Source organism: Cladosporium halotolerans (assembly GCF_011745625.1).
Source record: "Cladosporium halotolerans strain TM138-S3 chromosome Unknown Sca3, whole genome shotgun sequence".
NCBI classification, from domain to species: domain Eukaryota; kingdom Fungi; phylum Ascomycota; class Dothideomycetes; order Cladosporiales; family Cladosporiaceae; genus Cladosporium; species Cladosporium halotolerans.
Window position 1 is genome coordinate 158,557 of NW_027191454.1, and position 24,699 is coordinate 183,255.

The 24,699-nt window shown below is 57.0% G+C and overlaps 9 protein-coding genes across 9 annotated transcripts; 4 read left to right on the plus strand and 5 right to left on the minus strand.

Moving 5' to 3' along the window:
* Positions 1–1,179: 1,179 nt before the first annotated feature.
* WHR41_01031 (uncharacterized protein) lies at positions 1,180–1,602 on the plus strand (the record flags this gene model as incomplete). Its single annotated transcript, XM_069369637.1, has 1 exon — positions 1,180–1,602. The coding sequence occupies one exon, from the start codon at positions 1,180–1,182 to the stop codon at positions 1,600–1,602; it is 423 nt and encodes a 140-aa protein (XP_069233174.1).
* Positions 1,603–2,466: 864 nt separating this feature from the next.
* Positions 2,467–5,075, plus strand: WHR41_01032 (uncharacterized protein; the record flags this gene model as incomplete). The annotated part of the gene is made up of 16 exons (XM_069369638.1): positions 2,467–2,709; positions 2,764–2,925; positions 2,990–3,097; positions 3,169–3,239; positions 3,293–3,403; positions 3,466–3,492; positions 3,542–3,584; positions 3,635–3,768; positions 3,820–3,833; positions 3,884–4,000; positions 4,057–4,462; positions 4,511–4,582; positions 4,633–4,679; positions 4,730–4,803; positions 4,865–4,995; positions 5,051–5,075. The coding sequence occupies 16 exons, from the start codon at positions 2,467–2,469 to the stop codon at positions 5,073–5,075; spliced, it is 1,785 nt and encodes a 594-aa protein (XP_069233175.1).
* Positions 5,076–5,130: 55 nt separating this feature from the next.
* WHR41_01033 (uncharacterized protein) lies at positions 5,131–5,808 on the minus strand (the record flags this gene model as incomplete). The annotated part of the gene is made up of 1 exon (XM_069369639.1): positions 5,131–5,808. One exon carries the CDS (start codon positions 5,806–5,808, stop codon positions 5,131–5,133), a length of 678 nt encoding a protein of 225 aa, XP_069233176.1.
* An 836-nt stretch (positions 5,809–6,644) lies between these two features.
* WHR41_01034 (uncharacterized protein) lies at positions 6,645–8,141 on the minus strand (the record flags this gene model as incomplete). The annotated part of the gene is made up of 1 exon (XM_069369640.1): positions 6,645–8,141. One exon carries the CDS (start codon positions 8,139–8,141, stop codon positions 6,645–6,647), a length of 1,497 nt encoding a protein of 498 aa, XP_069233169.1.
* Positions 8,142–11,366: 3,225 nt separating this feature from the next.
* Positions 11,367–14,436, minus strand: WHR41_01035 (uncharacterized protein). The gene is made up of 2 exons (XM_069369641.1): positions 14,048–14,436; positions 11,367–13,996 (listed from the first exon to the last, which is right to left on the minus strand). Exons 1-2 carry the CDS (start codon positions 14,156–14,158, stop codon positions 11,672–11,674), a joined length of 2,436 nt encoding a protein of 811 aa, XP_069233170.1. The 5' UTR covers positions 14,159–14,436; the 3' UTR covers positions 11,367–11,671.
* Positions 14,437–14,850: 414 nt separating this feature from the next.
* WHR41_01036 (uncharacterized protein) lies at positions 14,851–15,750 on the plus strand (the record flags this gene model as incomplete). The annotated part of the gene is made up of 1 exon (XM_069369642.1): positions 14,851–15,750. The coding sequence occupies one exon, from the start codon at positions 14,851–14,853 to the stop codon at positions 15,748–15,750; it is 900 nt and encodes a 299-aa protein (XP_069233171.1).
* Positions 15,751–16,970: 1,220 nt separating this feature from the next.
* WHR41_01037 (uncharacterized protein) lies at positions 16,971–18,410 on the minus strand. The gene is made up of 2 exons (XM_069369643.1): positions 18,265–18,410; positions 16,971–18,072 (listed from the first exon to the last, which is right to left on the minus strand). Exons 1-2 carry the CDS (start codon positions 18,353–18,355, stop codon positions 17,534–17,536), a joined length of 630 nt encoding a protein of 209 aa, XP_069233172.1. The 5' UTR covers positions 18,356–18,410; the 3' UTR covers positions 16,971–17,533.
* Positions 18,411–18,527: 117 nt separating this feature from the next.
* Positions 18,528–21,273, plus strand: WHR41_01038 (uncharacterized protein). Its single transcript, XM_069369644.1, has 5 exons — positions 18,528–18,689; positions 18,824–18,877; positions 18,933–19,112; positions 19,168–19,449; positions 19,501–21,273. Exons 1-5 carry the CDS (start codon positions 18,686–18,688, stop codon positions 20,574–20,576), a joined length of 1,596 nt encoding a protein of 531 aa, XP_069233177.1. The 5' UTR covers positions 18,528–18,685; the 3' UTR covers positions 20,577–21,273.
* Positions 21,274–22,678: 1,405 nt separating this feature from the next.
* Positions 22,679–24,649, minus strand: WHR41_01039 (uncharacterized protein). The gene is made up of 3 exons (XM_069369645.1): positions 24,298–24,649; positions 22,964–24,246; positions 22,679–22,911 (listed from the first exon to the last, which is right to left on the minus strand). The coding sequence occupies exons 1-3, from the start codon at positions 24,364–24,366 to the stop codon at positions 22,737–22,739; spliced, it is 1,527 nt and encodes a 508-aa protein (XP_069233178.1). The 5' UTR covers positions 24,367–24,649; the 3' UTR covers positions 22,679–22,736.
* Positions 24,650–24,699: the final 50 nt, after the last annotated feature.

Consider the following 24,699-nt stretch of genomic DNA (forward strand, 5'->3'; position numbering starts at 1 on the left):
TGCCTAGACGAGCAATTTTCGAGCCGTCTTTGCCTACCCAAAGTCTGCTTACGCGTGATGTCGGTTCAACTCTTATCTCAGCGTGCGAAATTAACTTCTACCGAGCTTGATGATATGCGCTGCAACATCTTCGGCTCTATTCATTTCTCCGTCGGACCAGACTGGGAAGGCTTCTTCTCTCCCATCAGGCTTACAAAGTGGTTTCTGCGTGTCCGGTTACAAGTTTTTCTGTTCTTACAACACGCCCACGCAATTGCTTTAACCCCGAAGACCCTTCGCCGATGAAGCGCAGACAGCAGGACTTTGTGCTGGTATGTAACGCTGAGCTCGTCGTTCTGCAGTCAGGCTATATCGCCACCATCGCTGTTGATGGTGAACAGGAGGAAGTTGCAGTTGACGAAAAGATCAAGAAGTATGAGCTTATGCATTTTTACGACACCGATGAGCTCAAGGCACTACGCAAGCGCGAGGCAGTCGACGACGATTGCAACCCGCGCTACTCCTCTGTCACCAAGTTGAGGGCTATGGTCGGAGCAGACTTCGATCTCAATGCAGGTTGTTTCATTGTACCGAAGCCACAGTCTCAGATCTTCACTACAGACCGCCAGGCGTGGGTAATTAATGGTGGCACAGAAGACATGCGTGCCTCGTCCAGATTATCCAGGCATTCCGGGAATGAGGCACGGGGAACAAAAACGCACTATTTGACATGCTTTACATGCCGAATTAGATCAAATGGACGGGTGGCTTAGGGAATTCTTTGTAAATGAGTACTCTAGACAAGAAATGGTGACGATGATACGTGATAACGAGCGCGTACACATGAACACGATCCTTGGCGTTCATCTCGCGGCCATCTGTTTTCCATCTTCGCTCAGCCACCGCATTCACCTTTCTTGTAACCACAATGGCTCTGCCAAAGGCGCCAATCCCCTCTTCTTTGCCAAGAAGGTCTCGAATCCTCCCGTCCGTAAATATATGCTCGTAGGTGTTGGCGTATGCGGGGCTTTCTCCGTCCCAGTCACGATGACGCGAGGACAGGGACGCGTTTACCTCAGCGAGTAAACGATTCCGTCAGAATATTGGTGCCCGCATATAAATTACGAAACAGCTCGCAATCCTGTCACAAGCCGTTTCTGCTGCTTTTGATCATTCACAGCGTCAGCGTGGCGGTCGAAGATGGGGACCACGCTTGCAAACCAACAGAGTCCGCGAAAAGCCGTAATCCTCGAACGTGAAGCGATCGAAGCACAAGAAAAAGAATCTTTCTCGGATCCCAGCAATGGCATTGTTTCCTGGAAAACACTCATCTCGGCGCCCTACACCAACACCAACTCGTTGACAGCGGGCATCGCCACATGTCCCCCGCAACAAGGTCACTTGTGTCCGCATCGACACGCCCATGCGGAGATCTACCACATCATTAGCGGACGCGGAATTCTATGCATAGATGGCGTCGAGCAAGAAGTAGCCGCTGGAACTGTCGCGTACATTCCTGGGGATGCCGAGCATAGTATACGAAACGACGAACCTGAGGAAGATCTAAAGTGGCTTTATGTCTTTGGTGCGGATAGCTTCAAAGACGTCGTTTACAGATTCTGAGCAGCACACATTCCAGTTGTACTGGCTGCTCTATGATGCGCCATGTATGTTGCATCACTTTTGCACACGAGCATATATCTTGAAAAGACTTAGCATTGGGCGTTCTGGATGATACAAAGGTCAGGATAAAATTGCGGCATTCATAACATTTTTAGTAACCTTAGCGTATTTGCCCTTTTCACATGAGTGAATATCAATTACAACATCGCACAGGGTGCAATTCTCCCACATGTCTCGTTCACCATCGTGAATGTTATGATTTTCGCCAAGCAGGTCTAAAATCCAAGCCAGAGCTCGACATCCTGCAAAGGTATCACCTCATCCATCTACCCTGTCGAATTCGATCTGCGGACAGCGTCAACATCAGAATGACAAGGGCTCAGCGCCATTTTAGCTGTCATTGCATCGGACATGCATGCAATTGTGTGCGAGCTCTCTCGCGGCGAAAGATAGCCCATGTGGCAGGGAAGGTCGCGATCACGATATCAGAGCTATCGATGATGTGACATCGCCTACCGGCAGCAAACAAGGTCTACATCAACATGTTGTTGTTCAGAGCTCTTGTCCCGCGGGAGAGGGGATTTTCCGAGAGACTGGATTGAACGGCTATCATACTCGTTCGGTTGGTGCGATTTCGCCATGTTCCTTCGGGCATCATGCAGGCTCAAGCGCCTGTAAAGGCCGCTTCTGCTCTCGCAACCCTGGATGGTGTAATAGGCCCAAGTTCCACTAGTATATGAAAGGGACTTGGCAATCTGCGTGATGAAGTTGCTGCAGGGGATACAAAAGAGTCCTGTCGTACAGAGTTTGACCTTGGGCCTTCGGAGGCTCTAGATTTCGTTTCCTTCGCGCAGCTTGGTCGCTATGTCCACCAAAGCACCAGTTCTGTCCTCATCGCCCACTGATGTTGCTGCGCCTGTGCCGGCGGGCAACCCTGATACTAAAAATGCTATTCACAAGGTCACGCAGGAATGCTCGTCATCCCAGAAAGAGCCGGCAGGAGTCACACAGCAGAACCAGCGTATGGAATCTGCCCTCGGTGATGCCGTTCTCCGATTTCTGCGCATTCGAAAGGGTCCAAAAAGACCGCAGGATGATCCGAACGGAGTATGTCGGACCTTGGAGGTCTGGCTCGCATAATGAGACACTGACGGGCCGCAGATCGCGACACAGGCCAGCATCTGGGATTCCGAAAACGTGAAAGAGTACAAGGACATTTACCTCCACCCGAAGTGGGAGAACTGGTCAGCGTTCGACCCTAAGTTCCTTTGGACTTGGAAGGAGGAGGACCAGGTGCGCCACAAAGTTGACTGGAAGATCATGGTATGTGCACAGACTGAATATGGTGCGAGACGGAGCACTCATGTGCTGAGTCTTGGTGCTACAGGTTTGGGTCTGTGTCATGTTCGCTGCTCTGAACATCGATCGAGGCAACATTACCAACGCTGTTTCTGACAACATGCTCGACGACCTTGGGATCACCAGGGGAGACTACGTGAGTCGTCATCGATTCAGAACAATCTTGCTCGGGTGCTTTCTGACCACATGACGCTGACGAAAAGACAGAATGTTGGTCAAACTATATCACGCGTTGGTTTCCTCGTGGCCGAATTGCCTTCCCAGTTGATCTCGAAACGGTGAGGCGATGCTGCATCGACATACGATGAAGGCCATGGCTCACTGTCGATAGCATCGGACCGGATTATTGGATCCCTATACAGATCTGCTGTTTCAGCTTCATCTCTGCGATGCAATTTTTCCTCAAAGGCAGGGCTTCTTTTCTTGCCACTCGCTATCTCATGTAAGCTTCCTGATCAGTCTATTCAAAAGCCCAGAGGATTACCCAGCCGCTGATTGCATCAGTGCTACCTTCCAAGGCGGCTTCATTCCGTAAGTCTCCGCTGTTGCCACAGTGGAGTTATCGACTGACGCATTTAAGCGATACCATCCTGTATCTAAGCTACTTCTACACGGGAACTAGGGTGAGTTGCTGGCAGCACTGTCTCAGCCGACATTGCGCTGACCCAAACAGCTTCCCATAAGACTTGCATGGTTCTGGATGTCTTCTCAGCTCGTCGACATCGGTGTAGGCTTCGCGGCAGTCGGCCTCCTGTCGATGCGTGGAATCCTCGGCTATGAAGGTTGGCGTTGGCTCTTCCTGATCGAGTAAGTCCTCCAGTACTCCAGAATCGCAGAGCTTATGCTAATATCAGGAAGGGGCATGTTCACTTGTAAGTGATGCGTTGATGCTTGGATGTCACATTACTAATATTAATGCCAGTCGTGATCGGACTAGCATCCTTTTTTTTAATGCCTCAATCTCCTGCTAGAACGAAGAGCTGGCTATTTCCCAGGGGCTACTTCACTGACAAAGAAGCCAAGATCATTGTGAACTCAGGTCAGTAGACTCTCGAATCACGACAAGGCGAGGCGCATTCCTAATATACGTCCTAGTAATCCGCGACGACCCTCAAAAGGGCGGCATGTACAACCGCCAAGGCCTCTCGCTCAAGCAGATCTGGGAATGCTCCAAAGACTACGACATGTGGCCGCTCTATGCTCTCGGCCTCCTGTTTGGCCTGCCGAAATATCCTGTCAACCAATACCTCACCCTCTCGTTCCGCGGACTCGGCTTCAATGTCATCCAGACGAATCTGCTGTCGATCCCTTGGATTGTCGGTTCTTGTTTGACTATGCTGCTGATAACTGCTTTCAGCGAGCTGGTCAATAACCGAAGCATCGTCGCTATGGCCGAAGACGCCTGGCTTCTCCCTTGTTTCGCGGCCCTCATCGCCTTGCCAGACCCTATTGGACCATGGGTGTACTTCGCTATTGCTACTGTTTTGCTCTCGTTCCCCTAGTAAGTGATGAGCCGGCTCATACCACCGCAAAAGCTGATCGATCAAAGCACTCATCCGATCCAAGTGGCATGGACCAGCAGGAACGCAGGTTCGGTACAAAATCGAACCGTCTCCGCCTCGTGAGTGTTACTGGAACTATATGGGCATCACAAGACTAACAACGTCCCAGCCTTTACAACATGTGGGTTCAGGTCAGCGGCATGATCGGCGCAAACAGTAGGTTCGGCTTCCGTGAGTCGACCAACGTACGTACTGACCATGCCCAGTATACCAACCCAGCGACTCGCCTCGCTACTTCAAAGCAAACACGGGTCTGCTCGTCATCTGTGTGTGGATGTGTGTAAGTGACATCTACCCTCGTCCTAACCATGTCAATACTTAGCTTATTTATCGCGATGTAGTTGATCCAATACCCCGGAACCTTCTTCTACTACCGCTGGAGAAACAGCCGCAAAGCTCAGAAGTGGGACGCCATGACGGCCGAAGAGCAGCACGAATACCGCACCAACACCACAGACGTGGGAAACAAGAGGTATCCGCGTCTCCTCATTGCTAGCAAAGTGCCTTGCGACTGACTTCTAGTCCAGACTCGACTTCCGTTTCGCCACGTAGTCATACTCACGACCACGCCCCTCGAAGAAGCCCACACGCACATGATTGTACCCCCTCACACAACCTCACCCACCCCCAACCCTCCAATCCCCAACCTCGCCACAACCCCCTCGCAAACCCTCTCAAACACCACCCCATGCCCCCCACCAACCAGCGCCCCCCACCCGCCCTCCAAATCCAACCACGCATGGCACAACTCATGCACCAGCGCGCCCCAGATCTCCTCCCTGCGCCCGCGCCTCAGCATCCGCCTGTTCAGCTTGATCGTCACGCTCGCGACGCCGTGGCGCGAGAAAGAAGTGGGTTGCGTGAGGCCTAGCAGGGAGCGGGGGAGGGTGGCCCAGAGGATTGTGATGTGGGAGTGGAGGGGTGTAGGGATGAGGGCGGCGAGGAGGTCGGCTGTGATAGGGGTGAGGTGGGTGGGTTTTAGGGGCGTGGGGAGAGGGGTTGCGTAGGCGGTGCGGAGGCGGGTGAGAGCGTGCAGTTGGAGGGGTGTGGGGGGTTGGGAGAGGGCGGCGAGGATGGTTTGGTGGGCGGGTTGGTGGGTTTTGCGGAGGGGTTTGGGTGCTTTCGTTGGGTCGGTTGGGCTTGGAGGAGATTTCTTTGGGTGCTTGCTCGATGGTCTTGGGCCCTCCTCATCGTTCGAGGGAGCGCGGGAGCCGGCGACCTTGTGGCTGCCATAGCAGCAGCCGATACAGGACACTACAGTCGCGAAGCAGCAGTCGCCGCACATGGCTGCAGTCTTGATATGGATTCGGTTTCGTATGTTCCCTGATTCAACGACTATCAATGTAGCGCAGTCGATCGACAGTCTCCGGAGAAAACCATATGCCAGATTATATACCCCGCTCCAGGAACGGTGGTTTTAGTGAATATGCCAACATGACAGAACATCGGCCTGTCCTCAGCAACATTGTCCAAATCTCGCACCAAAACTCTGCCTCCAGATCCTGTCTTACCTTAGACACCATGAGGGTCCTACTTACCTCTCCGACTATGCCATTCAATTAGGGAACATGAGGGCTTGCAGCGAGGGAGCAACGAAGTGTGATGCATTCTTCTGAGAAGCCAATGCCGATATTCCGTGAAGTCGAAGCAGCATGGTTCGAACCTGAGGCACCCACACACAAACCATCAAAGTCACTCGGCGCCCTCTAGCGCGCTCGTCATACGAAGTCACGCAAACTGCGTGATTTAACCACTGGCTCTGCGTGATTTATCCAACAGTGAGGAGAAGGAGGGGGTGATCTTGGTCTTGTTATGTTATGTCTCATTTCGTGATGCGTGGTATATCATTATATATAAGGTGGTAGTCCCCTCTTCTTCTTCTTCGTCTTCGTCTCAGTCGTGATGGTAATTTCGCGCATCGAGCGCTTTCGCTTTGCTGGTAAAATGAAAAAGAAAAGAAAAAAGAACTCCGGTGCTCTCGCTGCTGCTGTTCCTGTGGTCGAATGAGTCTTGCTGCTGTGTTCTGCGTTTCTCGCTCGCTCGCTCGCCCGGTCGGATACTGTGGACCTCTCGCGCTGTCTCTTCCCCACTATCTCTCTCTCCCTCTCTCGCGTCGTACGCTCACTCCGCACTAACGCCCACCCACCGTCTAGGCACGCCTCCCTTCCCAGCAACGACGCCCTCGCTCTCCGCGCCGCCCTGCCTCGGCGGCAACCAGATGCGCGCGCGGCCGGACTCCAGCTTGCCCTCGCGGCGCATGTTCATCTCGAGCACGACGACGCGCAGGAAGTCGCTGTTCTCGCGGGGTTCGCGCTGGCGCATGGCGGCCGCGTTGACCGCAGCGGCCGCGTCGTCGTCTGAGCAAGCGCCGCCGCCGCGAGTCTTGCTGCTGCCGCTGCTGCGGCGCGAGCGCGTGTAAGTCTGCATCTGGATGGTCGGGGAGTCGTTTGCGCCGGGCAGGAGTTGTTCTGCGAGGTAGGGCGCGTGGAGGGCCTGTTGGAAGGGCGCTTCTTGCTCTTCGAAGGTGAGGGGCGTGGGGTTGAGGTAGCGGCGCTGCGCGGAGGTCGGGGTGCCCTTGTAGTCGGGGCGGATTTCGGGGCTGAAGCGCGGGAAGAGGAAGGGGTGGGACCAGAGGACTTCGTCGGAGAGGGGGGAGATGATGGTTTCGGAGCGGCGGGCGCGGAGGTTGGGTGCGGAGGCGGTCTTGCGCGGGGCGAAGGGTGAGAGGGCGGCGGCTTTGAGGGCTTGGAGGGAGGTGGTGAGGTTGGATTTGAAGGAGGATTTGGATTTGGAGGCCGCGGTGGTGGGTTGGATGGGGCTGAAGTCGAGAGCGTCGTCGTCCTCGGCGGTTGTGGTTGTGATTAATGGGTGGTTTCCGACGCAGTTCTCGCGCACTGGCTGCGATCGTGGGGTCTCTTTTCGGATGTTCATGCTGGACTTGCGACTGCGGATAGATTCCGGCGTTGCTGGACTACCGAAAGAGAGGAGCGAACGGTCGTCTGCCTCTAGTGAAGGGATGGAATCGCTAGAGGCTGACCGTTCGTACTCTGGACGGCTATACCGGCTTGATTGCCAGGATGGCGACCGCGATTCGTCTGATTCATCGGCGCGATCCAAGAGTATGCTGAGAGGGCTGCTGTCGTAACTCCTCCCGAGGCTGTCGTCGCTCCTCCACTGGTTGACAAGCTCATCGATGGAGATTTGGCGCTTGTCTGTGTTGCGCTTCCTGGTCTGTCTCGGGCGGCGGGGTATGGTGGTCATGGCCAGCAGCGCAGCGACAGAAGGTGACAGCGCTTCCGGACGGTGCCGTGAGGGCGAAGCCTCACTTCTCCTCGCAGTGCCAGACGTCCTGCCTTTGCCATAACCGACGGTCTTTGCGCCACAGGATCGCGCCCTCTCCGGCGAGGGGACGTCTACTGGTTGACTCCGAGGTCTCATGGTGTCGTGTGATGTTTGTGGAGGTGTGCGAGGTCTTGTCAAGGCATGCGCCTGTTCCTTGGCGTTGGATAGTGTGTCGGTGTTGTTGTGCGTTGGTTTGCGGTGCGTAGTCTTCTTATCGCTCACGGCAGGCGGAGGAGCAGCAGGAGAAGAGTACTTGAACGAACGAGCGACCAGCATGTCGTTGCTGACAATGGCATGAATGCGGATGGATGTGTGTGAGTCGACCGTGCGGCGGCAGTGGAGGGTCGTTAGTCAAGGATACGGCCCAGGGCGGTCCCACGAGAGCCGTTTGCCAGGGTGCGGTAGCGCGTGTCGTCTCTGCGCAAGTCCACTTCGTCGCGGTCGCTGCGCAAGGCGCGACTTCTAGAATGATGCACAGGCCGGTTCCTGCAGCGTTTGCGAGGGAGTTTGCGCAAGCCGAGGGACAGCCGGTGGGCTGCTGGATCTCGCTGGCTGGCTAGGCTGTGACGTTGTCCAGCTAGCAGCGGGCCGGGCGTTTCTATGCCGTAACAGAGCAGGCTTGTTGCGTAAAGGCGGACGGCAGGGTCCTTCGGTCGCGTGCGAGGCGGTCCGTTCGCGGTAAGGCCGGGATGGAGTGCCGCGTGGAAATGGCAGCGGTGGTGGTGAGGATGTCGGAGAGTGAGTGGTTGCTGGGAGGAGGCGAGGTAAGGTTGGCTGGGCGGCAGGCTGGCTATACACTGCGGATGACGAGGTGTGCAGGAGAGTGACGGGCAGCGATAACAGAGGCACGGGCGGGCACTGGCGGGCTCTGGCCGTGACGCAGGCGTGGCCGGGCAGAGTCACGTCGCGGTGTCAGCGGCTCGGCGTCCGAGGGGCGCGGTGGCACTGGCTCACACTGCGTACGATGCCGGGCGCTGGCTGGCAGTCGGTGCTAGCGTAGTGAGGTGAGGCCACCGGCACGGCGACGCTACTGTGCTGGCGTCGCTGCTCCTCGGCCAGCCATGCGCGTGGGGGGCGTCGGTCATCCAGCGCTCGCGGCCCCGTGGTTGGCCCAGTGGCTGCCCACGATAAGGCGATGCGGTGCCCAAACCGCGCAGTCAGACCGGCTGTCCCTCGTCCCTCGTGAGCCATGTCCGCAACAGGTCACCCTGTCTGCCGGCCGTCTCACTCGCCTGCGGCGCAACACGCGCATATGCACCTGCACACGCGTCCGCGGCTCTCCTATCAGCCACTCCCGCATTACATACATGTCAACAGTAACAACTCCTGCCCTCCCGTTTCCTCGACTCCCCTCCGCAACCATCGCTTCACCCGCCATCGCTCCATGAGACACCACGCTGCGGCCTGCCGCTTCCAGCCTGGCGCCGCGCTGCTCGTGTTGCGCCGGCGCGCGGTCCGCCTTCTAGCCGAAGCCTAGAAAGAAAAAGAATGCGCGACGCTAGATCCGACTGCCGGGTTGCCGCGTCGGCGTGCAATTTTGCAAAGGCCATGCCAGCCCGTGCGGGCAGGGCGTCGCCGCGAGAGGCAAAGCGCTGGGCTCCGCCGGCTGCTCGCAGCGCGCACAGGTGCTACGTTGCAGAATCGTTGCAGAGACAAACCGGCGGTCTACGGCGCAATCGTCGGGTCGGCCTCGTCGGGCTGCCCAGCCTCATGCGCTGGGCGTTGATCAGGCCGACGCCGAGCGTCGCGCGAGACCCGACAAGGCCTCCCTGACTGATAGCAGCAGATTGCGGCACCTGGACTATGATACCCTTTCGGGTGCTGCATCTGCCCTCACACCTTTCCCCAACACCATCGGCGCCGTCGCCTGCACCCCAGCGTCCACGCCGTCATGAAGGAGCTCCTGCTACCGTCGCATCGGGCTGGGATGTGTGTGGGAAGGATCTGGCTCCGCGCGAGCCGCGCCTCGCGTGAGGCTGTATGCAAGCGAACGAGCGCCTGTGAGTGGTCAGAGATACGCTTATGCTGGATACGGTTGCCTGAGAGGTTTAGACGTGGTTAGGCCGAACCTTATATGGAGCGAACGTTGCCAGACGTGGGAGGTGGGCTGGGAGTGAATTCAGGCCGAAGCGTGTTGATAATGTGCCTAATTGGGGGCTGTCATCGCGTTGATCGCTTCGTGACGTCTCCGAGGGTGTTTGTTGCGTGACTTCAAGCAATCGAGTAATGCCCGTATATATCGTTTCTCATGCCATAACAATTACTTGTTCCCCTGACATCTCGTCTCGGAGCGGCTCGTTCGTCCAGCCAGCCAGACCCAGCTACAACACAGCACCCTACCTATACACTACCCACACCATCGCCATCCCACGCTATCCTCCACCGCTATACACGCACGCCCATTCCCAATGCCCATCCCGAACAAAAGCCCAGACCCATCCCATCCCAGCGCAACCCAACAAAAAAAAAAAGACCCTCCCCATCGACCAAAACACACCGCTCCCGGCCAACTCATCCCTCCCCCACAAGCCCCCAGTGGATCCCCATCTCCCAAAAACACCAATCCACAAACTCCACCGCCGCAGACCCTGACAATCATCTCACCACTGACCCTGCTGGATCACCGTGCGTGGCTTGGAACAACCTAACAGTAAACTACCCTCAAACACGCGCGGCCGGCCTGGACCACCCAATCCACGCTGCGAAGTGCAAAGCGCTGCACGAGCACCTTCCCACTTCGGCGCGTGCGCGTCGCCTTGGCAGGACACTCAGCTGGACTGCGAGCACGCTAGATGCTTAAGCGAACGACGCAGCAGATCCTACCACCTGCCTTTAAAGGCCGCCGCCCCGAGTCTGCAAGCTCGACAAGCGAGCGAAGCGCGTCGAGTTTCACGTGCTGCGAGCAAGACGTGACGCTCGCGGACCGGAAGCGAGGACAGGAGCGCGAACTCGTTGGGGGAGGCGGATGGGTGGCTCGGCTTTGGCCTCCACCTGTCTGTTGACTGTGGTGGGGAAGGCAAACAGTGCGCGGCGGCTGTGTTACGAGTTCGCTGTGGAGCCGATGTACGGGAGTGGGAGTAGTGGCAAGATGGGCGCGACTTGGGGGATCAGCGAGGGCTGGTTGGCTGGGGTCGAGAGCATGTTGCTGCTACAGGCCGAGGCGGGCTATGCCAGGCCAACATCGATGTCAACCGAACTGCAAGTCGTGCTTCAAGGGGTACCTCAGGTCGAGCATGCCGTGTGGCTGTAGGCATGTCGCGCGGTCCCAACGGTGAGTCGAGTTGCTGGTCTTCGATCATTGGGTCATGTTTAAGCACGCAAGCGCAGCAGACGATACTGCTGAGGTATGTCACTTGAAGCAGGAATGAGAGAAATGAAAGACACACACAGTATTTTTCGTGAACTTCGTCGAATTTTTGCTCATTACGAATGCCCGCCCAAAAGAGATCCCAAATTTTCCCACCGCAAGTCCCGTTGCCCAAGTTTGCTGTCTTTTCGATCAAAGAGATGGGGAACAGTGGTGCTTGCTAATGTATACAGCGCAAGCCGAGAGCGTATCAGTCAGCGAGAAGAGAAAAAAAAAAAGAGCCCCTGATACCGCCGCGTGATTTCAGCAGAACCACTACAGAACCGGGCGAAAAACAAATCGATCCTGAATGAACGCCCAAAGCCCTGCTCGCGTTACGCAATCCAGCATGAAGTAGGGAAAACAGCCGTCCAGAAGAAGGAAAAAGGGAAAACGATGCAGCCGGCTGGCCCCTCAGCCGGCGTACATCGAACGATGACCCGGGGCCCATCACAGCTCATCAGTAAACCTCGCCAACATCGCCATCATCCGTCCACCCCGCCTCGCTCCCCTCGACCTCCTCATACACATCTCTGCTCTTCTTGCCCATCCCGCCCTTGGGGTACGGGCTCTGCATCGAGCGCTTGGCCGAGCCGCCGCCGACGAAGATCGGGCCGCGCGCCGCCTGCTGTTGCTGCTGCATGGCGCGCTTCCGGGCGTAATACGCCTCGGTGGCGTCGGCCTCCTCCGCGTCCGACGCGTCCGTGTACGTCTCCCAGTTCTCGCTGCCGGAGCCCGTGACGACGGAGGACGTGTTGCTGGACGCGCGCGAGGGCGGCGCCATCGGGTAGTGCGCCTGGCGGCTGCTGGGCGGGCGGGCGTAGCTGGAGCGCGAGGAGTCGGAGACGAAGGACTCGTGGGAGACGGCGGCGCGCGGGAAGGTGGGGCGGGGAGGGGGGCCCATGGTTGAGGTGGAGAGGTAGGAGCGGTGGAAGGCGGAGTCGTCGTAAGGGTCTTCGAGGGCGGAGTGCCGGACGATGCTGGCGCTGCGCTCGGGTTCGAAGGAGTCGTGGTGGCCCATCGATGTTGGGGTGGGAGGGGCCATGAGGTCTTTCATCTTTGGGGGAGGGACGCGAGGAGGCGCGCATTGGCCGCGGATGGTGGCGCTGAAGTCTTCGGTGCTCTTGGGACCGTGGGCGGAGCGTATCTTGCGTTCGGGGGAGTTGGGTCCGTCGCGGAGGTTGCCCATGGGGAGGCGAGAGCCGCCGGGGATCTTGGTTGGTGATGTGAGTTGGGGCAAGGCACTGTTGCTGCGAGAGTGACCCTTGCCGGCAGAAGGCTTGCCAGAAGCGCCCATGACTGACGAACCCATAGCAGAGCCCATAACGGAAGAGCCAAACGTAGACTGCGAGAACGGGTTGGTCGAGCCAGCAGTGGGAGTCTTGCTGCGAGTTGGAGGGCGCTGAGCGGTGTTGGCTCTGCTCCGCGAAGGAGGTGCCTGACCTCTGGTGGCGCTCTTCGCTCCGTCGCGGCTGGGAGGCAAGGCGTTCGGCGTCTTGCTCCTGGGAGGGGCAGCTCTAGCGGAGTTCGCATCGAGCTCGTCAAGATATCTCTGGCCGTGGACGCAGAACGGACGGCCGTACTCGTCCTCCCAGCTCTCAAGGGTCTTGCGAAGATCCGCCTCGACCTTGGGCAACTCCTTGGTGATACGCTTGCGCTGCTTCTCCTCACGCAGCAGCTTGCCGGGGTCGCGCCTCTCACCCTTCTGACCCTTGGCCATCAGTCTTGAAGCATCTTGACTGCTCTTCTCGAGATCCTCACGGTCCTTGATGAGGCTCCTGTGTCTGTCGACAGCAGCAAGGATCGGCGCACGCTGCTCCTTCAAAACCTCCAGGCGAGCAATCTCTTGCTCGTGCGCCGAAAGCAACGCGTCCGAGAAGACATCCGAAAAGGCCGGTGTGAACTCAAGCATTTCCTCTTCTGCAAAGTAAAGACTGTCCCAGAGCTCTTGCAACTTGAACCTCGCATCTTCAACGAAGAGATGCAGGTTCTGACGCTTGAGCTCATTGAGTCGCGACAGCTCATCCTCGAACTCGTTGATCTGGCGAAGCCCGCAGCCGCGGTTGGAAGCAAGAAACTGTTTGCGCTCGGCTTCTTCGACGCCAAGACGGTCCCAAAGGGCCTCGACGGCGACCTTCAGGTCCTTGAGCTTGCGCTCTCTGGCGGACTTCTCAGAGATGAGCTTGTCCCTCTTAGCGGCCAGGCGCTTGAGGTCTTCCTGGTGGAGGCCGAGCTGCTCTGGTGCCTCGCGCGCAAACTGAACAATGCGACTGTCGACTTGCGCTTGTGGTGTTCCGAGCTCCGACCAAAGGCTGATGATGTCGTCCGAGGTCTGCTGCACTGTCGCGAGGCGCTTGTTGTATTCCTCATAAACGCGGGAGAACTCGGTGTCCAACGATTGGACGTACTTCGGACCCAAGCTGAAGCTGGGAGCCAGCTTGGAGTTGGGGTCGGTAGGCGGCAGCTTGACCTTCAAGAATGAGGGTTCCAGGTGTGATGCGTATGATTCCAGAGCCTCGGCCAATTTCTTGACCTGCTCGTAGCGCTCGCGGTGGAGCTTGGCGACTGTGTGGTGCTTCTCTTTCAAGCCTTGTATGCATGCGAGGAGGGGGAATGTGACCTCTTGCTCGGCTTCATACTCGTCTTCTGGCTTTGTGTCGTCTATCGACCGCTCCATCTGGCGGATTGTGTTGATGAGGCGTCTCGCCTCTTCCGTAAGATCATGTTTCTCTTTTGCAACGTGATTGAGCTGATTGTGTAGTGTTTCTGAGAGGGCGGCGAATAACTGTAAAGCATTAGTCGTTTGATCGACGTTTGGATGGTCTAGAGTACCCACCTCTGATTCGCGCGAGTCGCGCTCATGTGTAGGTACGCCGATTTCATCGAAGAAGCTGTGTAGGCGCTCGATGATGGTGGTGACCTGCTGGGACAGGTAACTGGTATCCATGATGATCGCAAGGCTGCCAGCAGCGAAGTCGGTGTCTCAATGGACCATCCACCGGAAAGCTGCCGGCAAGGAATGCGGAGGGTGGAAGACAGCGAAGCGCGAGCGTGTTGACGCCGCTTTAACTAGCTGTTTGCAATGGTGCTGCTGCAAGGGTGCGCAGTCGAACGAATGTTTACAAGCGAATGCGGGCGTGTGGAGAGAGGAGGGATGGTGCTTGCGACTGATCGTGGAGTGTTTCGTGGAGGTAATGGTAATCGTGTTTTGAGTCGGGCGCAATCGAGACATGATGCTCAGCTGGTCCCAGCCTTGGGGCCGCCGTTGCTGTGTTGGGCGCGGGTGTTGCTATGCCACCAGTGCTTCAAGTTTCGGGAGAAGCGATTAGTCTTAGGGTTAGGGTTTACGATGGCGAACCTAGAGCGCACATGGCAAAGCTTGGCTTGAGATCTGCGGGGAGTGATGGCATCACGATAGCGTCTTGGGGCAGAATCCGGGTGACTGGTCTTGTCGGTAAGTATCTGATCGCGTGCGCAACTCGCCTGCAACGTTCACGCGCGCCAGCGATATCACCCGACAACACGTCCACATGTTTGCTCACGGTTGAACACTGCCGCGCGCAAACATGGCTCATAATTTTGTTTGTGACGATCTTCTTTTCCGCTCGCATTAACATCCTGTCTACATCATAGAATACCATGGCTACCACCGCGACCGATCTCTTGCCCACGCCTTCAGTGACCCCTCCACTGCAAGCCGAGGCTCAAATGCTCCCTGCACAGATCAACACTGCGACCAGAAAGCAGCACACTGAGCTGAATCGTTTGATCATCGAGCGACTCCCCCTTGCCCTCCCACCTCGCGCGACAAACCCAAAGGCATACGCTCTTGGAATCGCCGCGTTCGCTCAGATCTTCCTAGCCTTCGAACAGGCCTTCGACGACCTGCAGCATGAGTCGCACGAAGCCCTCACCCCAGACGAGCCCCACCAAAGGGAATTGAAAGCATGGATCTCCGACCTGCGACCGGCCGGTCTAAAACGCTCTCCACGCCTCAAGCGCGACCTACAGTACTTGCCCGAGCTTGATCGCGCCAACTTCTCCCAATTCGACGATGAGACTCAAGAACGCATTCGCTCGCTCGCCGCCGCCAAGCCGCATACCCTCGTCGCCTACACCTGGGTCATGTACATGGCCATCTTCTCCGGCGGTCGGTGGATCCGCGAGCAGCTCGCAAGCGCCAAACCCGAGTTCTGGACTGCACATACCAACGCTGGACCCGCGATGGCCGAGAAGACGCCGCTTGGAATGCCCGGCTTCTCCTTCCTGTCTTTCGACGGCGAGGAGGACGGTGAGGATCTGAAGACGGAGTACAAGAGGAGGCTTGCGGAGGGGGATGATCTGCTGAATGTCCAGGAGCGGCAGGATATAGTTGAGGCTTCGCAGGAGCTGTTCGAGATCTGCATTTCAATCGTCAAGAAGCTGGACCTTGAGATTCGCCGGCAGGAGATTGCAAGCCGCTTGATGTCTGCGGGCTTGGTCGTCTTTGTGGTCATTTGCGCATGGGTTTGGTATCGTCTGCGGGGATGGGCTTCCTAATCGTTTGGAGGGGGTTGCGCAGGCTCTCACCATGTACGCACACGCAAGTCATCATCAGCAGGATTGTTTTTGGATCAGGGCATGAAGCATAAGGATTGACTGATGGCAGGATTGATTCAGTTTTGATACCCTAGTACAGCACGCCCGGTGAAGTACACCGAGCAGACAGAACAGCGAAGCGAGCATTGCAAAGAAACCCAAGCATAGAGACATTCTAGATACTCTTCCACGTTCTTCGTTGAGATCAGATCACTTTCTCGAGCTGACCCCAGAGGCCGAGAGATCGCCTCTGGCTCTCCTGCGCCTCAGACGAGGCTTCTCTGAAGACAATGTCTCCGGAACGATGACCTTCACACGCACTATGTGCATGGCCTGTGACTGTCCAGCAGGACCAGCGCGGCTGCTTGTCACATTCTTCGGGTTCTCCATGCGCGCGTTTCCGCTCTTAACCTTCGGTTCAGCAACCATGACGCTCTCGCTCCTTGGAGGCCTGCGATCACTCGCAGTGTCAGGCAGAACCTGCACGCGCACCTTTGCCGGAGCCCGCACCTTCTCGGCTCTACCAGCCTTCGCAGCACTATCCCTAGACATATCCTTCGCAGAATCCACACGAGGTAGCGTCACACTCTCAGACCCCACCCGCCCTTCCCTCTCACCTTCTCTCCCACCCGCACCCTCCCGCCGCCTCTCAACCGGCCACTCTCTCCTCGACGGCACATGATCCGACCTCTTCAGCACCCGCATACGGCTCTTCCCATCGTCATCAAGACCCTTCCCCTCCTTCGGCACACGGCGAAGCCGCGCAACCTGCTCCGCGCTCACGCTGTGGTGGAGGTCCTGCGAATCAGCCTCCCAGCGCGAATCGGTGACCGCATAGGAGCTCAGGGGCTTGGGGTCAGGGCGAATGGTGACTTTGGGAAACTGGCCGAGGGTTGGGGAGGATGGTCTATGCGAGAGGGTGCGGGTGTTGGAGGGGACGGCGTCGTCGGAGGGGAAGAATTGGTCCCAGTAGCTGGATGCGATGCTGAGGTCTGAAGGGGTTGGGGAGGGCGGGGATCGGACGCTGTGTCTGGGCATGGTGATTTTAGTGGGCTGCGTTGTGTGGTTGTGATCGTTCGGTTGTCGTCGGGCCGGGTGAAGTGGGAGCCTAGAGGATGATTGGAAGGGGGTTGAATAAATGAGGGCTGGGTAAGTGTCGTGTTGACAAAGACATTGTGAAGGGGAGAGCGTTGGAGACAATGAATTAAAGTGAATTTGGAGTTGACGCCGTTGCGTTTAGAGGCCCTAAACTGTCGGTGATTATACATGTCGTAAATGTGATTTGCCTAAATTACATTGCGCGTGGTCCTATGACGGCTGCAAGCCTGTGACGGATTCCTGTCGTCTTCTTCGAATATATATTATACATGGCAGCTCGACCGATCCTTCAGGGCCAGTTGAGGACGCCTTTGTTCTGGCGAGGGTGCTTTATTGTTGCTCGCGCTTTGCTTTGTCCGCCAAGAGCCTCACCATGCCCAGGAGGCCACTTCGCCGCGTGACTTGCCATTGCGAGGCCCATGAGGTGTCCTGTGAGTTGGGTGCAGCCTTTGCGGCCCGATATGGGGGAGAGTCGCTTTGGACTTTCTGCTTTCATGGAAGCAACTCCAGGTCGAACGACGATGATGTTATCGGGCTGAACCTGTGCCTACAGCCCGACGCAGAGCGTATACCGACTGTGCTGCTTGAAACCCGAAATAGTCGACGTAATCTGCGAATAAATCTAGAGAAGCGTGGCATTGAGATATCATTTCTCAGGTCTCTCCTTCTCGCTTGGCTCGCTCGTCTGCGCATTCTTCAACGCCGCAATTTTGTCGTCCAGCACGGCAATCTCCACATTGACCTTAAGCAATCTCTCCTCGAGGATTTCGGTGTATTCCTCATCGGTAAGGTGGCTCATGACTCCGAGGTTGGCCATCGACTGCCAGAAGCCTTTTGGTTTGTCATCAGTCTTGGCCGGCGCAGGCGTTGCCGTCCATCGATTGTAGATAGCCTGCCCTGCGTACCCAAAGAATGCCATGCAGAGAGCTCCGGGAACTACACTCCGACGACCACGGAAGATAAGACCAGAAGCGCCACCGCTGAATCCGCCCGCCAGTGCGCTAGCTTTTGTTCGGTCACTGGATGTCAAATTGCCGGTGTCCCATGCTTCGAGGACCAGACTTCTAGAGGCCCAGAACGAGGTCCCAAGGACGGAGCATTGTATGCCCGATGCCAATGCAAAGATTCCGGGACTAATGCTTTTGAGAATGCCCGCCGTGCCACCAACGAGGAATCCAGCTCCGCCTGCGGTGATCGATCAGTCTCTGTTTGACGATATGAGGAAGCATGTTCAGAGCTATCATGGATGCATTGATTGTCACAAGCCATTTTCTTGCATCTTCTTGGGCATTTCTCCAAGATTTTTCCGTTTGTTGCTCATCCAGGGGTGGCAATTCGATGTCTCGCAGTATAGTAGGGGCGACAAGAGAAACTCACCAGAGAATGCGCCGACCTTGAGGGCCGGCCCTATCACCGCGAGAAGCGGATCATCGGTGGGCTTCCTCGGGGTGTTCAAGGGCGCTGACATGTCACCAGGCGCACGAGACTGCTGAAGCCATGTGATGTGCAGGCAAAAGTTACTCGCATGAAGCAGCGATGTTGCGGCGCCGGTCCCCCAGAAGCACGGGCCAATCGACGTCTCGCTCACTGGCTCGCGGCCCTTCACAAAAAGATTCGGCCCGCTCGCTCTAAAGTTGACGACTCTTGCGGGCACCACGCACACACGACACCACTCCCACCGAATACCACCGAGCGCAACCACCAGCGCTCCACCCTATAACATCCCAACAGACAGGAAGCCCGCTTCCTGCCTTCCTCAGCCAAGCGCGCACCGCGTTCGGCTGCCTCATCCGCAAGCATGGGTAGGTGCACACTTCGCGCGAATATGGACAATTATGGCACGGCGGTGGCAGGCAGTGTCGGCGGGCACATGGGACAACACATGGTTCCGCGCGCATGGCGCATGGTTCTTAAAAGGCTGACCAACATTCTGCAGCTCCCAAGAAGAAGATGGAGAAGATGGCCCTGGGCGACTTCCTGGCGGATCAGTGTACGCATACCCCACCGACACCCGGTTGAAGAACATGGACGCTTACACGCTGCAGCGCTCGGATCGTGGGCCGATGAGATGGACGCACAGCCGCTGCCCTCGGCTTCTGGCTCTGGATACAGCGCCAGGAATGCCCAGAGAGGCGCTGGCGGAGACGAGGGCAACAGGGCCCTCAACACTTCCGCCTGGGAGCGCTCCGCCGGTGGCGTTGGCGGTGGACGTGTCCCTGGCTTCGGTGAGTTCCCGTTATTGAAGCGCTTCGATTGCGACAGCACACTGACTCCCCATAGACCGTCCTTTCGCCACTCGTGAGGAACTTCCTATGCCCGACAAGCCCCCGTACACAGCACACCTTGGAAACCTTGCCTTCGACGTGACCCAGGCCGACATTGAGTCCTTCCTGAGTGGCTGCGAGGTCACCAACATCCGCATCGTTGAGGACAAGCTTGACCACAAGCCCAAGGGTTTCGGTTACGTCGAGTTCGCAACCGTAGATGGCCTCAAGAAGGCCCTCACCCTCACAGAGTCGTCCTTCATGGGTCGCAACATCAGAGTCAGCATTGCTGAGCCTCGTAAGTGTCTGAATTTGCCTCCACTGTTCGCACATGTCTAACATCTTCCAGCCAAAGAGCGCATGGAGCCCAGCCGTGACTTCTCCGACTGGTCTCGCAAGGGCCCGCTCCCCGAACTCCCCGGCCAGGGTCGCCAGCCTAGCAGGGGCTTCAGTCGCGGTAACTTTGACGACAGGTCTGACGCTGGCAGTGAGATGGGTGGCAAGAGACCCGGCTACTTCCAGGATGACGGCAAGGTCCGCGATTTCGGTGACTGGTCTCGTAAGGGTCCTCTCTCCCCCACTACTCCCGCCGCTGCTCCTGCTCGTGAGGGTAGAGGAAACCCCTCCTGGGGTGAGGGTCGCGGATCTGACGCTGGATCTCGTCCCCCGCGCAAGGAATTCCAGGAGAGGGCACCTGTGGAGCGTGCTCCGACCGCCGCTGAGCAGGACAACAAGTGGCGCGAGAAGATGCGCGCTGACCCGTCCCCGGTCGCAACCCCTGACGCGTCCACCCCGTCTTCCCCTCAGGCTCAGGCACCGAAGGAGCGCCCGAGGCTCAACTTGGCGAAGCGCACCGTTTCTGAGGCCAAACCCGATGCTCCCCCTGCTGCCGCACCTCAATCAAAGGCCTCGCCGTTCGGCGCTGCCCGTCCTACGGACACTGCCCAGCGCGACCGTGAGGTTGCCGAGAAGCGTGAGATCGCCATCCGCGAGAAGCGCGAGGCCGACGAGAAGGCCAGGGAGGAGAAGGCTGCCAAGGATGCCGCCGCGAAGCAGGCCCGCCAGGACGAGAAGCCCGCCCCCTCGGGCGAGAGGCGGACTTCCCGTCAACAGAACGGTCCTCCTAAGAACAACCCCTGGAGACAGAACGGCGAGCAGGGCGACAAGAACGTCAGCATCCTGAAGCGCGACGAGGCCGACCAGGAAGGCCAGCGCGACATGCCCGATGGCGACGCCAACGGTGACATTGTTGCCGACAAGGAGACCAAGCCCCAGGAGATTGTCAAGGAGATCCCTCGTGATGCTGCCGAGGGTGCCAAGCAATCTGAGACCACCGCCGACTCCCTCGAGGAAGAGGGCTGGTCCACCGTCGCCGCCAAGCCGAAGAACTCTCGCCGCGGCGGCACTCGCGCTATGGCCTCCTAGGCGGACGCAAAACTCGCGTGCGTCTCTGAAGCCGGATGATGAACCCCGACCAAAATGTTATTTCCTTCACCGAAACCCCCACGACACACTTATGGATGCATGCATGGTACCCCTCAGCGACAATTCCAGGACGCAATTTTCACACGTTGATGCGAACTCCATCGTCAACCGCGCCCCACGACACTCCACACTGCAACGCAACACAACCCTGTCTTCCAGCCTACCAGGGCTGGTCGCATAGCCTGCGCTCGTGTATAGATTAACAACGACCACTACTTCTCTTTCGAAGAAAAACGAAAAGCTTGACTTGTTCCGGTTGCGCGCAGCGGCGTTTTAATTCCAGGCGCCGGCGCGGAAGCGAAGGCCTCTCTTCTCTTGTTCTTTGTTGTTTTTGGCATTGCGGGGAAAAGGGAGGTGGGAGGGCGAGAGTTTATTTCTCGTTCGTTTTGCGGTCGAGGTTGGGTTTTGCATTTCTAGTGAGTTTTGCGAGCCCTTTGTTATTGTCTGCAGAACGAGCAAAAAGAATATGTGTTTTCAATTCTGGTCTTGCCGTTTCACGTTTCAACAGTCCTTTCGGCGATATGTGTTACAGACAGCGTATAGACGATGTGTTTCATGATGTGGAACCAATTGAGAGTTGATGATTGGGACTCAAGTTGCCAAAAAGATAGTATTTCACGATCCGCTTACGATGATCCAGCGCCTTTCCGGCAGCTAGCCTCCTGTCTTTAATGCTCTGCTTTTACGATGGCTTTTACGATGGCCTCCCAATCGAAGGTTCTCCCGACGTTAGAGACGCAAAGCCAAATCACCTCCAACCATGTGACATGCGCCAGCTACGACGAAGGAACCCCAAGCCTTCACTTCCAAGCGCAATTCCTTTCAGTATCAAACCCCAGCGTTAGCGTTGTCCTCCCTCAACAAGCACTCCTCTTCACACCCTCCCCCTTCTCCTCCCCCTCCCCCTCCGCCGGCACAATCCACGTAACCAACATCTCCGCCACAGCCCTACACACCCCCAAATCGCCCGCCAGCACCGCGAGCCCGCGCGTCGTCAGGAACCCCTCGTCGAACAGCGCCTGCACGCCCGCCATGCGGCCCGCGCAGAGCGCCTCGAGCGCTCGCAGGGCGCGGCCGCGCTCGTTGGGGACTACGATCGGGCCGAGAGCTGTCGAAGGCGCGATTTGGACTTGGAAGCGCAGGGAGCACGGGTTTGGGTGGAGGGGCAGGAGGGGTTTCGTTAGTTGGGCGGTGCCGCCGGCGATGAAGGTCAGGGTGGCGATTGCGTCTCCCGGCGAGACGGTGATGCGCGGGTTGTAGGTGCCGAGGTTGAGAGAGATGGGGCGGAGGAGGGGCGCGAAGGAGAGAATGCCGCTGGTCGCGAGCCAGGAGTCGAGGGTGGCGGCGCGTTCGACATTGGTGAGGATTGCTTGGACCAGGTGGTCGTCGCCTGCGGAGTTGGTGGCGGGGAAAGAGTAGGCTGTGAGGGTGAGGGCGAGGATTTGGATGGACACCGTCGACCAGAAGAGCGCGAGGGTTTCATGGCGCAATAGGCGGCAGGTTGCGGTTAGGGCGAGGGCGCTGCGGGTTTTGCTGCGCGGGCCTTTGAGGCGGGCACCGTGCGTGTCGCGGATGTCGAGGTGGATTTCGGTCGCAAGCTGCGAGTGGAAGAAGTAGGCGTATATGCGGTTGCGAAGTTCGCCGGACAAGGTACCGAAGAGAGAGGCGTCCATGGTGATTATAAGGGCCGCCGGAGATTGGCTGTGGTGGCCGGGTGCGGGTTGGTGGAAGACAGAGTACATTTTCTGCCTCCTGAAAAGGCACTGGTCCTATTCACATGATTCTTCCTTTCTCTTGAAGTATCTTCAAGAATGGTGACATGGCTGGTCACATGCGCGAAGTGACTGCCGGCTGCTGGAGGCGATCATGTGAATTTGCTCAACTTCGTGAAGCTCCTCCCCGACAGGGTGCATTCAATACCTATTAATATCACCACAGAAAAGGCAATTTCTCAAGGAATTGAATTAAGGTCTAAGAGGCGTAGGAAAGATAGGCACAATGTGCGTATCGTAGAGAGGACTGGAAAGAGGTCATGGAAGGCGTAGTTGGAAACTTGTGTCGCGTACCGTCGTGATTCTGTATACTCGATAAATTACCCGCTCATGATCCTTTCGCGGACTTGTCAAACGCCTTCTGTCGTTGTCTATTATTCCAATTGAGCGTGCGCGAAATGCTATCGACCCAGTCCTCCTTTTTCCTGTCGAGCGGCAGCACTGTCGGGAATGGGAAACGAGAAGCTGAGATGGTGACATAGTCTCCAGGTTTCAATTCGCATCTACGATTTGTCAGTGACGATGATAGATCGACCGAGCAAAGAAAGTGCTCACCTTTCTTTTCCATCAAAGCTAGCCCAGCAGCTGGCTCTCGCATCATATGGAACGCCAAGCCTCAACACCATGGTATCCGGCAGGATGATCGGTCGGAAGCTCAGTGTGTGGGGCGCGATGGCCGTGAGTAGCATGACAGGGTTGTCGGGATGGCACAAGCTGCCACCCGCAGCAAGGTTGTATGCGGTCGACCCAGTAGGCGTCGCGACAGCGATCCCGTCCGCCTGCACGGTTGTGAAATGCTCTTCATCTCCAAAGACCTCGATTGTGCTCATTGTGGGATTAGGACCGCGATCAAGCACGATGTCGTTCAGGATATTGTGCGTCCCTTGAGGCTTGTGAGTTGTGGCCATGTCGCGGTCCTCGCCTATCAGTTCGTCGATTAGGTCCCTGTCCTCAAAGCAGTCCAGATCAGCCCTTTTCTGTGCTCTCATGATGGTGCCTTCGAAACGCAATCGTAACGACACAGTGACTCCTTCGGCGAATGCTTGAGTCAAGGTGTTCTGATGGTCGTTGTAGTCGAACTTCGTTAGAAAGCCAAGTGATCCGAGGGCAAAGGACATCACAGGAGGTACGACCCGCTGGAAGAGCCACGACGAGTAGAGGACCGTGCCATCGCCTCCGAGTGCAACAACAATTTCGAATTGATGCGGCTTCTTCCTGCAGAGCTCAGTATTCCAGTACCTGATCCGGTCTTTGAAAGTGGGATCCATCTGGGCTAGGCCTTCGGCGTCGAAGATTCTGTTGTCTTTCATGGTGTCTTCTACCCACACGGTGTAGCTTTCATTGTCAGCATTCCTTTGCTGCAGCAGCCACTTTGAAACGTCTCTCGTGAATTGGATGAGTTTCTTGTCGTGGACTTTCGTCAGCAAAAATACGTTGCGGACCTTAAGCAGCAGCCGTATATGGCCCAATCTCTTCGACAGTTCGCGTATGTTGAACGCCATATCTGAGAGCTGCTTTTTGGTAAGCAGTCTAGACTGCGTATGAGGCGCAATTTGGTCGTATTGGGAATCGGTGACTTTGTCGGTGGCTTTGGCGTGTGCCACCTCGGCTTCTTCGTTGGGGGTCCAATGGCCATCTTGTGCTCTGTAGGACAGGAGTGAGTGCACAAAGCATGATGTCGTTTTCCTATGGGCAGATGGCCTGGGGCGAGGTTGTTCCTCGGATTGCTGCATGGAGGCTCGTCTTCGTGATCGTGAATCAGACTTTTCGAATATCACCTCCAGCCTGTCCTGCAGACTTTCCGAGTCGCTATTGTTATGCTCGTATTCTCCCTGCATCTGGTCTCGTCAGCATGATCCGAGATGGATATCACGAGCAGAGCTCCTCACATCGTCCTGTCCCGCACCAAGCTCCGACGCCAGGCCGTTTGATTCGCCATTAGGTGCTCCCGAGGCCATTTCTTCGCGGGACTCAGGAAGCACCGGATCAGGAAGGAAATATTCGCGGATCTGTATTGGCTGGTCTTGCAGTCCCTTTATAGGTGTCGTGATTAGGCGCGGTCGGTCTGATTCAGTAATGTAATTGAGGAGAGAGACGCGATATTTCTCACGATTATGACGTTCCCACGCTTCCGAAGATCAACAGCTGGCGGCCGTGGCTGCATGGGCCGTTGCGAAGAATCCTGGGGAAAAGCGGGTGCAAACCTTCAGGTCGAGAACTTCATCACGACCGTTGATTATTTTTGGACGTCCCACAGACCCAGAAACAGAAGCTTCTGTAAGGGGAAGATC

Coding starts and splice junctions, on each gene's coding strand:
- WHR41_01038 (XM_069369644.1), top strand. Junction 19,113..19,167: donor TGGACGTGTCCCTGGCTTCG/GTGAGTTCCCGT, acceptor GACTCCCCATAG/ACCGTCCTTTCGCCACTCGT. Junction 19,450..19,500: donor AGTCAGCATTGCTGAGCCTC/GTAAGTGTCTGA, acceptor AACATCTTCCAG/CCAAAGAGCGCATGGAGCCC.
- WHR41_01037 (XM_069369643.1), bottom strand. CDS start 18,355: ATGTCAGCGCCCTTGAACACCCCGAGGAAGCCCACCGATGATCCGCTT. Junction 18,073..18,264: donor CAAGGTCGGCGCATTCTCTG/GTGAGTTTCTCT, acceptor CGATCACCGCAG/GCGGAGCTGGATTCCTCGTT.
- WHR41_01039 (XM_069369645.1), bottom strand. CDS start 24,366: ATGGCCTCGGGAGCACCTAATGGCGAATCAAACGGCCTGGCGTCGGAG. Junction 24,247..24,297: donor TTGGTGCGGGACAGGACGAT/GTGAGGAGCTCT, acceptor TGACGAGACCAG/ATGCAGGGAGAATACGAGCA. Junction 22,912..22,963: donor AGCTTTGATGGAAAAGAAAG/GTGAGCACTTTC, acceptor GACAAATCGTAG/ATGCGAATTGAAACCTGGAG.
- WHR41_01035 (XM_069369641.1), bottom strand. CDS start 14,158: ATGGATACCAGTTACCTGTCCCAGCAGGTCACCACCATCATCGAGCGC. Junction 13,997..14,047: donor GCGACTCGCGCGAATCAGAG/GTGGGTACTCTA, acceptor AATGCTTTACAG/TTATTCGCCGCCCTCTCAGA.